General features: G+C 39.0%; 3 protein-coding genes, 1 long non-coding RNA gene and 1 pseudogene across 7 annotated transcripts; 3 read left to right on the top strand and 2 right to left on the bottom strand.

Annotated features, from left to right (window-relative positions):
- Positions 1-152: 152 nt before the first annotated feature.
- On the bottom strand, positions 153-1,199 carry LOC125577872. The gene is made up of 2 exons (XR_007316275.1): positions 666-1,199; positions 153-583 (listed from the first exon to the last, which is right to left on the bottom strand). It is a non-coding gene; the product is annotated as an uncharacterized LOC125577872 (long non-coding RNA).
- Positions 1,198-5,213, top strand: LOC106433764 (autophagy-related protein 18h). 4 transcript variants are annotated; one of them, XM_013874591.3, is made up of 8 exons: positions 1,198-1,694; positions 1,765-2,178; positions 2,320-2,754; positions 3,010-3,240; positions 3,332-4,027; positions 4,098-4,329; positions 4,403-4,804; positions 4,910-5,213. In XM_013874591.3, the coding sequence occupies exons 1-8, from the start codon at positions 1,500-1,502 to the stop codon at positions 4,912-4,914; spliced, it is 2,610 nt and encodes an 869-aa protein (XP_013730045.2). In that variant the 5' UTR covers positions 1,198-1,499; the 3' UTR covers positions 4,915-5,213. The 4 variants fall into 4 exon arrangements, with proteins under 4 accessions (XP_013730045.2, XP_013730042.2, XP_013730043.2 ...); XM_013874588.3 differs by having other exon boundaries at positions 1,293-1,694; positions 1,762-2,178; positions 4,400-4,804; XM_013874589.3 differs by having other exon boundaries at positions 1,294-1,694; positions 1,762-2,178.
- A 2,034-nt stretch (positions 5,214-7,247) lies between these two features.
- On the top strand, positions 7,248-8,183 carry LOC125578051 (glutathione S-transferase T3-like). Its single transcript, XM_048740334.1, has one exon. It carries the CDS (start codon positions 7,248-7,250, stop codon positions 8,181-8,183), a length of 936 nt encoding a protein of 311 aa, XP_048596291.1.
- A 956-nt stretch (positions 8,184-9,139) lies between these two features.
- LOC125578052 lies at positions 9,140-10,438 on the top strand. Its single transcript, XM_048740335.1, has one exon. It carries the CDS (start codon positions 9,140-9,142, stop codon positions 10,436-10,438), a length of 1,299 nt encoding a protein of 432 aa, XP_048596292.1.
- A 357-nt stretch (positions 10,439-10,795) lies between these two features.
- On the bottom strand, positions 10,796-12,908 carry LOC125575661 (annotated as a pseudogene).
- Between the last annotated feature and the right edge of the window lie 52 nt (positions 12,909-12,960).

A 12,960-nucleotide genomic window follows, 5' to 3' on the forward strand; every position in this document is an offset into this window, starting at 1 on the left:
CAGTTCCGTAATTTGTTAACGATATGATTGAATGTTCAAATTTGGGATATCTATCACGGTTGTTTACAGGTTGTTAAGTTGCCCTAAAAATCGGCATATCACTTAGCTCACGTCTGATGGGCTTGAGCCAAAAAAACTTTTTGGGTAAAAAAAACAAGGATAACATGCTCACTGTTTGCTCTTCTAGCCATTCAATTATTCAACAACACACGCATACTGCAGACAGTAATTTTTTTTTTGGTCAACTGTTTCTTTCTATTAGAAAGGCCCAAATGGGCATACTACAAAGGAGTTACAGACATCCCAATTCTCATTAATACAAACTCGACCTAACCATAAACCCAATTTATTGACCCAATATTTCCTTCGAGTTATTACACGCGTCTGTACGAAGTAAGTCTTCAACACGCGTCCTTTTCTGTGTTTACATGAGACGATAGCCAAATTAAGGTGACACGTGTCCCTGAACACCACACGTGGGATGAGAAATCTGAGACGCAACCTCACCGGCAGAACCCCAGTCTTCTTGAGCTTTGTCTCCGAGAACTATTTGAAACTCCTTTGCTTCTTATCTTTCGTTCAACTGTCACTTAAGTTAGAACCACCATCAACACTGCAGGATAATAAACTTGGGAATACTCAGTTGATCTAATTGAAGATTTTACCTGACCACTTTCGATATAGAGAAGATGCTGACTCATCTAGATCTCCATCAGAACCAACCAAAATCAATCCAACATCACATCTTCCTTTCCATCTAGGATACTTTACCCATAAACCGATTTAGCGGCTCCAACATAAGGAATAAAGATTGATTCCTTTTGGAAAGGAGAAAGTGCAATCCGGGAGAGAAGAGGAGAGTTTTCCTAAGCGAATGGGATTTTGCTAACGAACTGCGAAAGATAAGGGTTACTGTATTTACACCGATCCCTTTCGAAGAACATGGAAACATCCTTGAAACTTTGCTTCGACTGAAATTGGATACACTACAAAAGTCGCCACTGCAAAAATTAAATCCGCTAACCGGAATAGAAGAGATTTGCGAAAGCGAAAATTATCTACAAACAAAAAACAAAAGATAAAAAGGGGTTGGTGACCAGCGGCACCGGTCACCGGCCATCGGCCACCGGAATTGATTTTCTTTGATGAAAGTTCTAGAGAGAGGTAGGAGGAAAGGAAAGAAGAGAGAGTTTTTTTTTTTTTTTTTTTTGCGTCAGACAGTAAATTATTAATTATTTTTTTTAAACAAAATCGAAGTGAAAAATAAGAACCGTTTCAACCTTTTCTTCTTCTACTTTCATCTCAGAAGGTCAACAAGAAAACCCAAATCCAAACTCCACCGCTAATTCAATTAACAAAAAAAAAAATGGCGAAGCTAACGAATTGAAAGATCTCCTTCCCTACTTCCCACCCCTTCCTCGTCGTATGCTGTTTTCTCAATCGCTTTTCCTCTCCGGTGACCTGGAATCTCTTCTAAAACAAGTTGACCTATTACTACTATGAAGAGCACCACCACCAAGGCCAATATCATCATCAACAACAACGGAGTTAATCACCAGACGACCAATCGCTTTTTACCTAATTCGCTAAAATTCATCTCTTCCTGCATCAAAACCGCCTCCTCCGGCGTACGCTCAGCTAGCGCTTCCGTCGCCGCTTCTCTCTCCCCCGATTCGCAGGAGCCTAAGGATCAGGTTTCCGATTTTGATTCAATTTGATTTTGACTTGGAGGTGGCATTGACTTTGTTTTTGGGATCAAAGCAGGTGTTGTGGTCATCCTTTGATAGATTACACACGAGTGAATCTTGTTTCAAGAACATTCTTCTACTCGGTTACGCCAACGGGTTCCAAGTCGTTGATATCGATGATGCAAGCAATGTCAGTGAGCTTGTGTCGAGGCGGGATGACCCCGTTACGTTTCTTCAGATGCAGCCTTTGCCTGATAGGTGTGAAGGAGTCGAAGGGTTTAGATCATCGCATCCAATTCTTTTAGCAGTTGCTGATGAATCCAATGGTTCAGTTAGAAATGGTTTTGATGATCCTATTGCACTCTCTCCCACGGTTGTGCGGTTCTATTCGCTTAGATCTCACAACTACGTTCATGTTTTGAGATTCCGGTCTACTGTTTATATGGTTCGATGCAGTCCCAGGATTGTAGCTGTTGGCCTTGGTTCACAGGTCAGCTACAAGTTTACTATTTTTAGATTTAAAAGTAACACGCGGAACAAAAATATAGATATATAGATATATTTAGAGATTTTTGTTACTGTTAACTGCTGTGGGGTAAGATTTAATTGATCTTGTGCCATTGCGATGCAGATTTACTGTTTTGATGCGCTTACACTTGAAAACAAATTCAGCGTGCTCTCGTATCCGGTTCCTCAGCTTGGAAACCAAGGGATATCTGAGGTCAATATCGGATACGGTCCGATGTCGGTGGGACCGAGATGGTTAGCTTATGCTTCCAACAGTCCTTTTTCATCTAGTATAGGTCGACTGAGCCCTCAGAATGTTACACCTGGCGTCAGTCCATCTACGTCTCCAAGTGGTGGTAATTTAGTTGCGAGGTACGCCGTGGAATCTAGTAAGCATCTGGCTGCGGGTTTACTCAGTTTGGGTGATAAGGGTTACAAGACTATATCTAAATACTGTCAAGATCTCAAGCATGACGGTCCTGGTTCTTCTCTTTCGTCCAGTCCTGGCTGGAAAGTTGGTCGGGCTGCATCTTCAGCTGAGTCAGATGTTGCTGGAACGGTTAGTCTATTAGAAGCAGCATCTTTTATTGATTATATTGGTTACAAACCATCTATTGAGTATCGCCAGTAACGTTTTGTTTTTATACTGTGCTGCATTTTGGTCGACTTGGGTTATATTAAAAATTCTCCGGTGTTCACGCGCGGATATAAAAATTGAAAATTAAAAAATCATTAATAATTGTTCAATATTTTTTTCACCTTGGGTTGTATTAAGAGTGGAGTAAGTATGACACTTTCTTATCATGATGACCAGGTTATTGTCAAGGATTTTGAATCTCGAGCCACTATAGCACACTTCAGGGCTCACACTAGTCCAATATCGGCGCTTTGTTTCGACCCTAGTGGCACTCTATTAGTAACAGCCTCAATTCACGGTAACAATATTAACGTTTTCCGGATTATGCCTTCAAAGAATGGTCAAAGCTATGATTGGAGCTCCGCACATGTGCCTCTTTACAAACTACATCGTGGCATGACATCAGCTGTATGTTTACTTATTCCATCTTCTGTTGTAACAATGTTTCATTTTACGCTACTGTGAGCGAACACTGATGTGCTATTACCCATCCCCACAGGTAATACAAGATATTTGCTTTAGCAGCTACAGTCAATGGATTGCTATTGTTTCATCTAAAGGAACTTGTCATATTTATGTTTTATCCCCTTTCGGTGGAGAAAATGTTCTTGAGATACGGAACTCTCATGTCGATGGACCAACTCTTGCTCCAACGTTGTCCTTACCATGGTGGTCGAGTCCATCGTTTATGAACACCCAGTTTTTGTCTCCACCTCCAGCATCGGTAACTCTTTCTGTTGTTACCCGAATCAAATGCAACAATTTCTTCCTTGCTGCAAGTTCAGCTATAGGAAAACAAACGTCCTTCCCTTCTGGCTGTCTCGCTGCTGTTTTCCATCGATCCGTGCAGTCGTCAGCTCATGCCTTGGACTATCTACTGGTTTACACTCCGTCCGGTCATGTAGTTCAGTACAAACTTGTTCCATCTCTTGGAGGAGACCAGGCTGAGAGCAATTCTCGAATTGGAGGAGCAGCTGAAGAGGAACTGAGAGTGAAAGTCGAACCTCTTCAGTGTTGGGATGTCTGCCGGAAAACAAATTGGCCTGAGAGAGAGGAGAACATATGTGGACTTACTTTTGATGGACGGAAAATTAGTGAAGATGTAGCGAGGCCTCTTGAGAAACACCATGTTTATCTTGCTAATGCAGAGGTGATGATAAACTCCGGAAGAAAACCAATCTGGCAAAACTCAGAGGTTATTATCTACTTCTCTGTCTCCTTAACGATCCTGGATAAATCATGATATGTTCATATACACATTGCAGATATCTTTCTATCCGTTGTTAAATGATGGAAAGAAGATGAATTTGCATCATCATCATGGAGGCGGGGAGATCGAAATCGAGAAAGTATCTGCAAATGAGGTTGATATCAGAAGGAAGGATCTGCTCCCGGTGTTTGATAATTTTCAGAGTGTTTATTCCAGTATGCGCAGAGGATTTTCTGTGGAAAGAGATTCAGATTCTTCTTCTTCTTCTGATCCTGGACAAGTTAAAGGTTAATCAAATTAACTTCCTATAACCCATGCATTTCGATGTTTCTCAAAATCTTTAAACTGAATGTGTAGCAGATATGGCTTACACCGAGAGTGAGGAAAGAAGTGGAAGTATAACATTCAAACAACCCGTGGTTTCGATTTCTTCTTCTGCTGTGAAAGACAGCGACTATACTATAGACGATGCTCATATGTTGCTAAAGAACACCTCCCTGCCCGCTGAAACAACTATTGAAAACAGCAGCGGGACAAGTGGAGCTTCAAATTTAAGTTCTAACCGTTCTAATCTGAGCATGAATGCAGGAGAGGAAAGTGAGGAGGGAGCCATTGATGGCTCCCCAGATTTTCAGCAGTTTTTCAAGGAAACTGCTAAAGAAGCAGAGGACAAGGATGATCCATCTGATCAAAGAAAACTAGATGATGATGGTGACGACGATGACGACATGCTTGGTGGTGTTTTCGCTTTCTCTGAAGAAGGTAAGAATAATTCTTCCTTCCCCATAGGCCGCTTAATATGTTTGGCTATTCTATTTTTTTAACTGAAATGAATCAACATTTTTAGGAATGATGTTTTGTTTGCAGGTTGAGCTTGGTTTATGTTATGGCCAAGCTCCAGTGGAGAAGTCACTTACTAAATCCCGTTTGCTGCAAACTTACTCACTGATGAATCTTAATTCCCTGGAAAAACATTCAAAATCAATTCACATTTTATCATCTGTTTCTGTAAATGCTTGTAAATAGATTATTCGCAATCAACAGTCTTTCTATTTGCATGGACTGCTTTTCTTGGTTTCTTTTGTAATTTTCTTCACGTGTAACTCTATTCATTCATCGAGAAAAAAAAGAAGGGAAAAATAGAATAAAGATTTATTTCGTTTGGGTTTTACTACTTCAGACATCAATCAAGAAACGTGTTTTTTCTTCGTTGTGTTTGCACTATCTCATGTTTCTGCGCAGGCTAGGAGAATGCTAATGACTTGCAACACATTCACAATTCATTTAGTTTTTTTTCAAACAACTATTCATCTAGGCTTTCATTGCCGGCAATAGTGTTATTATTTTACAGCTAAATAAGTATTTTTTAAAGTCATAATGCTCCTGTATCTTGAGGCTCAAAATACCATTGTCTTGGACTCTTAGAGCACTTGCAACGGGGGATGACAACGAATCCGTAAGACCGGTCCGTTGCACTTTTTGGATTTTTTAATTAATATAAACCCAGCTCATTTGACGGATTGATCCGTAAATAACATCTTGACGGACCCGGTCCGTGGGCGACGTGGCGGAAAGAGATTGGACGGAGGCGTGATTGTGTTTGGTATTGGCGAGAAAAAATTCTTCGTTTCGACGAAAGCAAAGAAAAAAAAAACCTCTCAACTCTCTAGGGCGATTGTCGGATCCCACCTTCGCGATTCAACTCCGTCTGATCCTCAAGGTAAGTAGAAGCGTTTTCTTCTATATTAATCGAACTAGATTGTTTCCATTTATATTCAATAGAGTTGGGATCGTTTCGTATCAAAATTAGGGTTCGAAAAAAATCTGCGATTTGGGGATTTTTTATATTCAAAGAGTTTGAAAACCCTTTTGGGTCTCGATCGATTTAGGGATTTGAAAACCCTTTTGGGTCTCGATCGATTTAGGGATTTGAAAACCCTTTTGGGTCTCGATCGATTTAGGGATTTGAAAATTGTGCATTTTTTCCATTCGATTTAGGGTTGCGACTCTATTTAGTGTTGATATGTTCGTCTTTCTTATTGTTTTTCAAAATCAATGCTAATCTTTGCTTTTTGCTTGTCTCTTTCTTTGCAGGTTAACGAAAATGGGAAGGTATAGCTATAGCCAGCCGTCCTCATCATCAGCGTCCATCGACATCACCTCACTTCTCGAAGCTGAAGCTCAGTTGTACGCCGATGAAGCTCAGAGTAGCTTCGATAATGGAGAGCCGTTTCAGAACCAACCTCAACCTGAGGGGGATGATGGCATCCCGACGATCTGCTACTGTGGGAGTGAGCCGGTAGTTGCTACAGCCTACACGGAAAAAGATCCAGGCCGTAGGTATTTCACCTGCAACAATGTCGTTGATGGAGCCACTCACATCTAGAAGTGGTGGGATGACGCGGTCATGGAGGAGATGAGGGACTTTCAGACGGAGATAAGACGGCTTAAGGAAGCAGTTGCAGAGAGAGAGCAGAAGCTGCTGCTGCTAGAGAAGACTGTGTACGACGCAGGAAAGGATACCACACGAGTTAAGCTAATGGTGTGCCTGCTAGTGGTCATAGGTTTGGTAATCTTGGTTCTACATGGTAAGTTCTCGACTTATTTGGATTTCATTTTCAGTTTATGCGTTTGTATTAAAACATTTGACTGCCTAATGTTACTTGTTTGCAGGAGTAGCTTCAAAGGCTTCAATGGGGAGTGTTCTATCACCTGTCCAATGGCCAAAAAAGTAAAGGTACTCTGCTTTTCTTTTCTATCACTTGACAATGTATATTCCGTAAAAAAAAAATTCAAATAGTATTGTAGATTAATTGAATGGTTTTTGTAGGTAGATAAAAAACTAGGACTGTATTAATAAATGCTACTGATTTGCTTTATATCTTCCCAACCCGTGTGATTTGATTGGTTTTAAATGTTCTACGTTTAAATTGCTGTAGATTAATTGAATGGTGTTTGGTTAAATAGCTGTTATAGTACATAGGATTTAATTTTGCTACTGATTTTTGCTACTGATTTTGAATGGTGTTTGGTTAAACTAGGACTGTATTAATAAATGCTACTGATTTTTGTTAATTGCTTTTAGTTTGCTTCCTATCTTCCTAACTGCTCAGATTTGATAGGCTGTTATTGTATAATAAATTGGAACATGTATTACTTAAGGCTCTGTGTAACTACTTGAGTAACACAGAGCATTTTTACAGCCATGTCGGGTTATAGACACCTTATGTACAGTCAAATGCCAGTAGATCTTGAATCACCCGAGCCTTTTTGGCTCGGGTCTCAAGCTCCTGATGATTCTCCTAGCAAAATCCCTCCTGAGTGTCCTAGCCAAATCCCTCCTGAGTGTCCTAGTCAAGTCCCTGATCAGTCTCGTAGGCAAGTCCCTGATCAGTCTCGTAGGCAAGTCCCTGGTCAGTCTCGTAGGCAAGTCCCTGAGGAGTCTGTTAAGACCTTTGCAGATAGAAGGAAATATTCACCCAAAGAGGATAGGATCCTTATTGGTGCTTGGCTTAACACCAGTAAGGACCCTCTCGTAGGCAACGAGCAGAGAGCTGTTGCTTTCTGGAAGCGTATTGTAGACTACTACAACGCCAGCCCTCAGCTCGTTGGGGAAGTACCGCGAGAGGTTACTTCTTGTAAGCAGAGGTGGTCTAGGATCAATCATGAAGTATCCAGATTCACTGGTTGCTACAACCAGGCGCTGAGGGAGCAGAGAAGCGGCCCAAATGATGATGATGTGATCAAAGCTGCTTACGACATATTCTTCACCAAGTACGATACCAAGTTCACACTCGATCACTGCTGGAGAGAGCTCAGGCATGAGCAGAAATGGGCCTCCACTTATATGGCTAAGGATGGTGGAAAGGAAAAGCGGAGGCCAGTGGTGGATCTTGACGGACCAGAAGAAAATGTTGTTGGAGAAGATGAGGATAGACCAGTCGGGGTAAAGGCTGCGAAAGGTGCCAGTAAGAAGAAGAAGAGTGGTAAAGATGAGGAGTTGTCTAAGCTACAAGGCGTTTTGGAACTTAAGGAAAAACTGTCTAGAAATAAACTCCTTGATCGCTTGCTGGCCAAGAAAGAGCCATTGTCTGAGATCGAAACAACACTAAAAATGAAGCTTATGTCTGAAATGTTATGATGTGTACTGTGTGTTCTTTGAGGTCACTTGCAGGAAAAGTTAGTACTTGTTGTGTGATGTGTGTACTTGCTTAGTTGTTATAGCTAAACTAACCATTTTTTAAACATGTTGTTGCAGGTAGTCACGGGAGGATAGGAGTTCTTTTGTTCCTTAGCTAATGCGGAGTTGTCATGGGTGGATTTAGAGTACTGAGAGCATTTTGGCATGTAGCTCCTGCTCATAAGTCACGGGTTTTCCCTTCTTGTAGTATAAGTACTCGGATATGTATCTATTTCTCCTCAACATCAAAAACCTTATCATCAAAACCTTTGTAATATTTTGGAACGAAAACCATTGTAATATTTGTCTGCTACTTGCTTCTCTCAATCCTTTGTATCCATCTCATCAACTTGCTTCTCTGTACCATAACCATAATCAGGTTTCGCTTGTTCTCTCATATGGCTTAACTTGCATTTGTATTTGACTTGTCATTTTGTTTCAGTTTTACATGCATTTTGTTTCAGTTTTACATGCATTCTCTTCTCAGTTTCGCTTGTTCTCATTCGGTTTTATGTGCATTTGCCTCTCTTTAAGTTAGTACTTGTCATTTTGTTTTTGTTTCATCATAACCATTTAGTAAAGTTTAGTTTTAAAAGTTGCTAGTAAACGCTGGTTTTTTAAAAGTTATAACAAACTCCAATTGAATAGATAAAAATATATATCAGATTCACTAAATAGAAGAGATTTTTCAAACTTAGAAGAAATTATTATATTTTTAACTTATAAAGAAAAAAAATAGAAGAGATTTAAAAGTAGAACAAATCTAAATATTTAAAAGTAGAAGAAAAAAAAAATAGAAAAGATTTAAAAGTAGAAGAAATCTAAATATTTTTAACTTATAAGAAAAAAAAATAGAAGAGATTGAAAAATATAAGAAATCTTCTAAGCAAATTATTATTTATCCAGCAGGATAAGCAATGTCGTCATCTTCATCTGATGAAAATGATGAAATCGAGGAGAGATTGGATGATATTATCGAAGATTTCATTGACAAAATTTACGACGATATAGTGGAGGCCGAACCCATACCGCAAAGGACCCGTAGTTATACTGAACGACACCGCGAAGGAGGACAGCACCAGCTAAGCAATGACTACTTCAACGACGACCATTCGACATATTCGATACAAACTTTCAGACGCCGATTCCGCATGAATAAGGGATTATTCATGCGTATTGTCGATGGCCTTGAACAATTCTTTCCATTCTTTCAGCAAAGAAAAGATGCAACGGGGAGGTGGGGTCTTACTGCACTACAAAAATGTACGGCAGCAATTCGTCTACTTGCTTATGGAAATTCGGCTGACACGGTTGACGAATATCTCCGACTTGGTGAGAGCACTGCACTTTCTTGTTTACATCACTTCACTGATGGGATAATACAGTTATTCGGAGATGAGTATCTGCGACCACCCACAGCAGAGGATCTTCAACGACTACTCGATATGGGAGAGAAACGAGGGTTTTCTGGGATGGTCGGGAGCATTGACTGTATGCACTGGGAGTGGAAAAATTGTCCAACCGCTTGGAAAGGACAGTACGCCCGTGGCCACGGAAAACCGAGTATTGTCCTAGAGGCCGTAGCTTCACAAGATCTTTGGATTTGGCACGCATTTTTTGGTCTTCCAGGTACCTTAAATGATCTTAATGTCCTCGATCGATCTCCTGTGTTTGATGACCTTTTAGAAGGTCGAGCTCCCAGGGTGAGGTACATGGTCAACAACCACATGTATAAGTTGGCATATTACCTCACAGATGGTATATATCCAAAATGGTCAACATTTATCCAAACTATCACACTCCCTCAAAGTCCTAAACAACAGTTATTTGCTCAAGTTCAAGAATCAGTCCGAAAAGATGTCGAGCGGGCTTTTGGAGTATTACAAGCTCGGTTTGCGATTGTGAAAAACCCGGTTCGTACAATGGCCAAAGAGAAGATAGGGAAGATAATGAGAGCATGTATCATACTACACAATATGATAGTTGAAGATGAACGAGATGGTTATTCAATACGGTACGATATTTCAGAATTTTTAGAAGGAGAATCTTCCAGAACTTCAGAGGTCCTAAACGCAAACCCTACACTAAACGAAATCCCGACAATTCTCAATAACATATTTCCCAACCGAAATGATCTTCGTGATAGGCAAACTCATGAACGATTGAAGAATGATTTGATCGAAAACATTTGGAATAAATTTGGCGATGAAGATTAATAATTAGTATCTTTATATTTAAACCTTGTATCTTTTAATCCTTGTTTCTTTAAATTGAATCCTTGTACCTTTTATTTTAATTATGCAATTAATAAATTTTCAATTTCAATTTTTTTTTTTTTAAAAAATAATATTTTATTGTTAAGAACTCCGTCTTCGGGATCACCATTGGACGAGCTTTTTGGACTCGAATCCTTCACTGTTCAAACAAAAAAAAACAAAAAAAAATATATTAAACAATTGCCAAGGATCCCAATGTGGGGATGACCATTCCAAGTGCTCTTAGTTTATCTTGCAAAACTAGCTTTGAATTTCTTCCATTTATGATTTATTATTACTTCAAGGAATAGATAAAAATCACATGTATTCTGTCTTTCTGATTTATTTTTTTATACTATGAAAAGTACTTTTACTTTGTCAACCTTACTCTTTTTAAAGAAAAACAACCTCCAATAAAATACATAATTCATATGAAGTAGAAATTTGAAACTGTGTTTTGTTTTGGTGATTGGATTTAAGCATGTGGCTGATACGAGAAGCCATTTATAGAAAGACCTCCATCCACGCAGATGGTCTGACCCGTTATATAAGAAGCTGCAGGCATACAAAGAAATGCCACAAGCGATGCTGCCTCTTCCGGCTTCCCTAAGCGCCCCAAGGGATTTATTGATTCCATTGCTTTCTTGAATTCATCATCAAACCCCTTAATATAATCATCATATGAGAAAGAAGTAAAAATATCATTTAAAAAGGTGCAATATTCAAAATATCATTAAAACAAAGAGAGATCTTTAATGAATAATTGGATCTCACATATTCAACGAGAGGAGTGGCAATGACTGCAGGAGCTATAGCATTAGCCCTTATGCCGTCGCTAGCCCATTCGCACGCCAAATTCCTTGCTAGCTGATTCATTGCCCCTATATATGTATACACATACTAACATGCGTTATAAGACCTTGCCTTATTGCTTATTTAAGTGTTGAAATGTATATTTAATGAAATTGGAAATTCACAATATTAAGAACTTTTGTTTCTTCAGCAGTGAATTTTACATTTTCATAAAATGAAATGATTGATGCACTTTTCAAGAATATTTTATGAAGAAACTTAAATTATTTTGATAATTACAAAACTTTAATTTGATTTCTATTGTGAACATATGAACAAAAATATTATGTTTCAAACAATCTAGGTCTAAGTCAGATCTTATGTTCCTAGTTGAGAAAATCTCATAGATTGGCATAGTATTATCCTTATGTTGTCGCCTGCGTATAAATATAATTGCATAGATTCAAATGAGAAGTACAGAAAATCCAACAACAGGATGAGTTCATCATATCAAATGGATTTTTCTTATATAGATAACGCATAGGATATATATATATATATATAGATGATGCATATGGATTAAAAACATATATGTATATGCATTTTATTTTTGGTTGAATATATATACATAAACATATCGAGTGGTTTGTAATCACTCGACTTATACCGATCATTTCAAATTTGTATATATTATTGTTGTTTATATGAACTGGACCAGTGAGCTAATGTTCTTTCTAAGCATAGTAATATTATTGTTGTTTACATGAACTGGACCAGTGAGCTAATGTTCTTTCTAAGCATAGTAGTATTATTGTTGTCTACTATGTGCTGTACCAACTAGATTCACAGAGAGGTGGTTTTGATTTCTTTGATCATTGGTTTTGGTTTCTTCTTAAGTCAGTATGTACCTTTTATGGCAGAGTAGATGGAGCTGACGCCACACGACACCACCCCAGCAATAGAGGATATGAAGACGATATTACCACACCCTGAAGACTTGAGCAGAGGATGTGCAAGCTGGCTAAAATGGTATGCAGATTCCAAGTTGGTGGAAATGTGGAACGAGAAATCCTCTGCCGTATTTTCAATTGTTGGCTTTGACCGGATTGCGCCAACGTTGTTGATCTAATATCAAGAATATACAAACCGGAGACATGAATCAGCCAGAAGTGAGTATTATTGATCTGTCTTTGTTTGCACAACATTAAAAAAAAAATCAAATGATATAGGAAGGAGATAAATTACGAGGATACTGAGCTTGGCATCAAACAAAGTGGACACAGTTTGCATCAGCTTCTCTCTTTCGGTCCAGGACGATGCGTCACAGACTGAACCAGTGACTTGAAACCCTTTATTTTTCCAGTCGCTCAAACACTCGTTGAGATGTGCTTCATCTCGAGCACACGTATGTATTATTGCTCCAATCCTGCAAGTTCCTCTACTATAGCATGCCTAAAATTTTCAAAAATCAACAATATATAGATTAAGAAGAATCTAGTCACTGTGCTTTTAGGATGTACGGAGAGAGAAGAGGGTTTACGAACCCAATGCCTTTGGTTCCACCGGTAACAAGTGCAGTTTTGCCTTGAATGCTCCATCTTCGTCTTTGGTCTTCTCCAGCCATTCCCCTCAGAATAAAGTGGATTATCTTATGAGAATACAAGTGAATGTCCATCGAAAATATTAAACAT

The sequence above is a fragment of the Brassica napus genome, chromosome A9 (genome assembly GCF_020379485.1).
Source record: "Brassica napus cultivar Da-Ae chromosome A9, Da-Ae, whole genome shotgun sequence".
Classification (NCBI taxonomy): Eukaryota; Viridiplantae; Streptophyta; class Magnoliopsida; order Brassicales; family Brassicaceae; genus Brassica; species Brassica napus.

Excerpts from the sequence above, each read along its gene's own strand:
- LOC106433764 (XM_013874588.3), top strand. The coding sequence starts at position 1,500 with ATGAAGAGCACCACCACCAAGGCCAATATCATCATCAACAACAACGGA. Across the intron at positions 1,695-1,761 it reads CGCAGGAGCCTAAGGATCAG|CAGGTGTTGTGGTCATCCTT; the intron begins GTTTCCGATTTT and ends TTGGGATCAAAG. Across the intron at positions 2,755-3,009 it reads AGTCAGATGTTGCTGGAACG|GTTATTGTCAAGGATTTTGA; the intron begins GTTAGTCTATTA and ends CATGATGACCAG.
- LOC125578051 (XM_048740334.1), top strand. The coding sequence starts at position 7,248 with ATGTCGGGTTATAGACACCTTATGTACAGTCAAATGCCAGTAGATCTT.
- LOC125578052 (XM_048740335.1), top strand. The coding sequence starts at position 9,140 with ATGTCGTCATCTTCATCTGATGAAAATGATGAAATCGAGGAGAGATTG.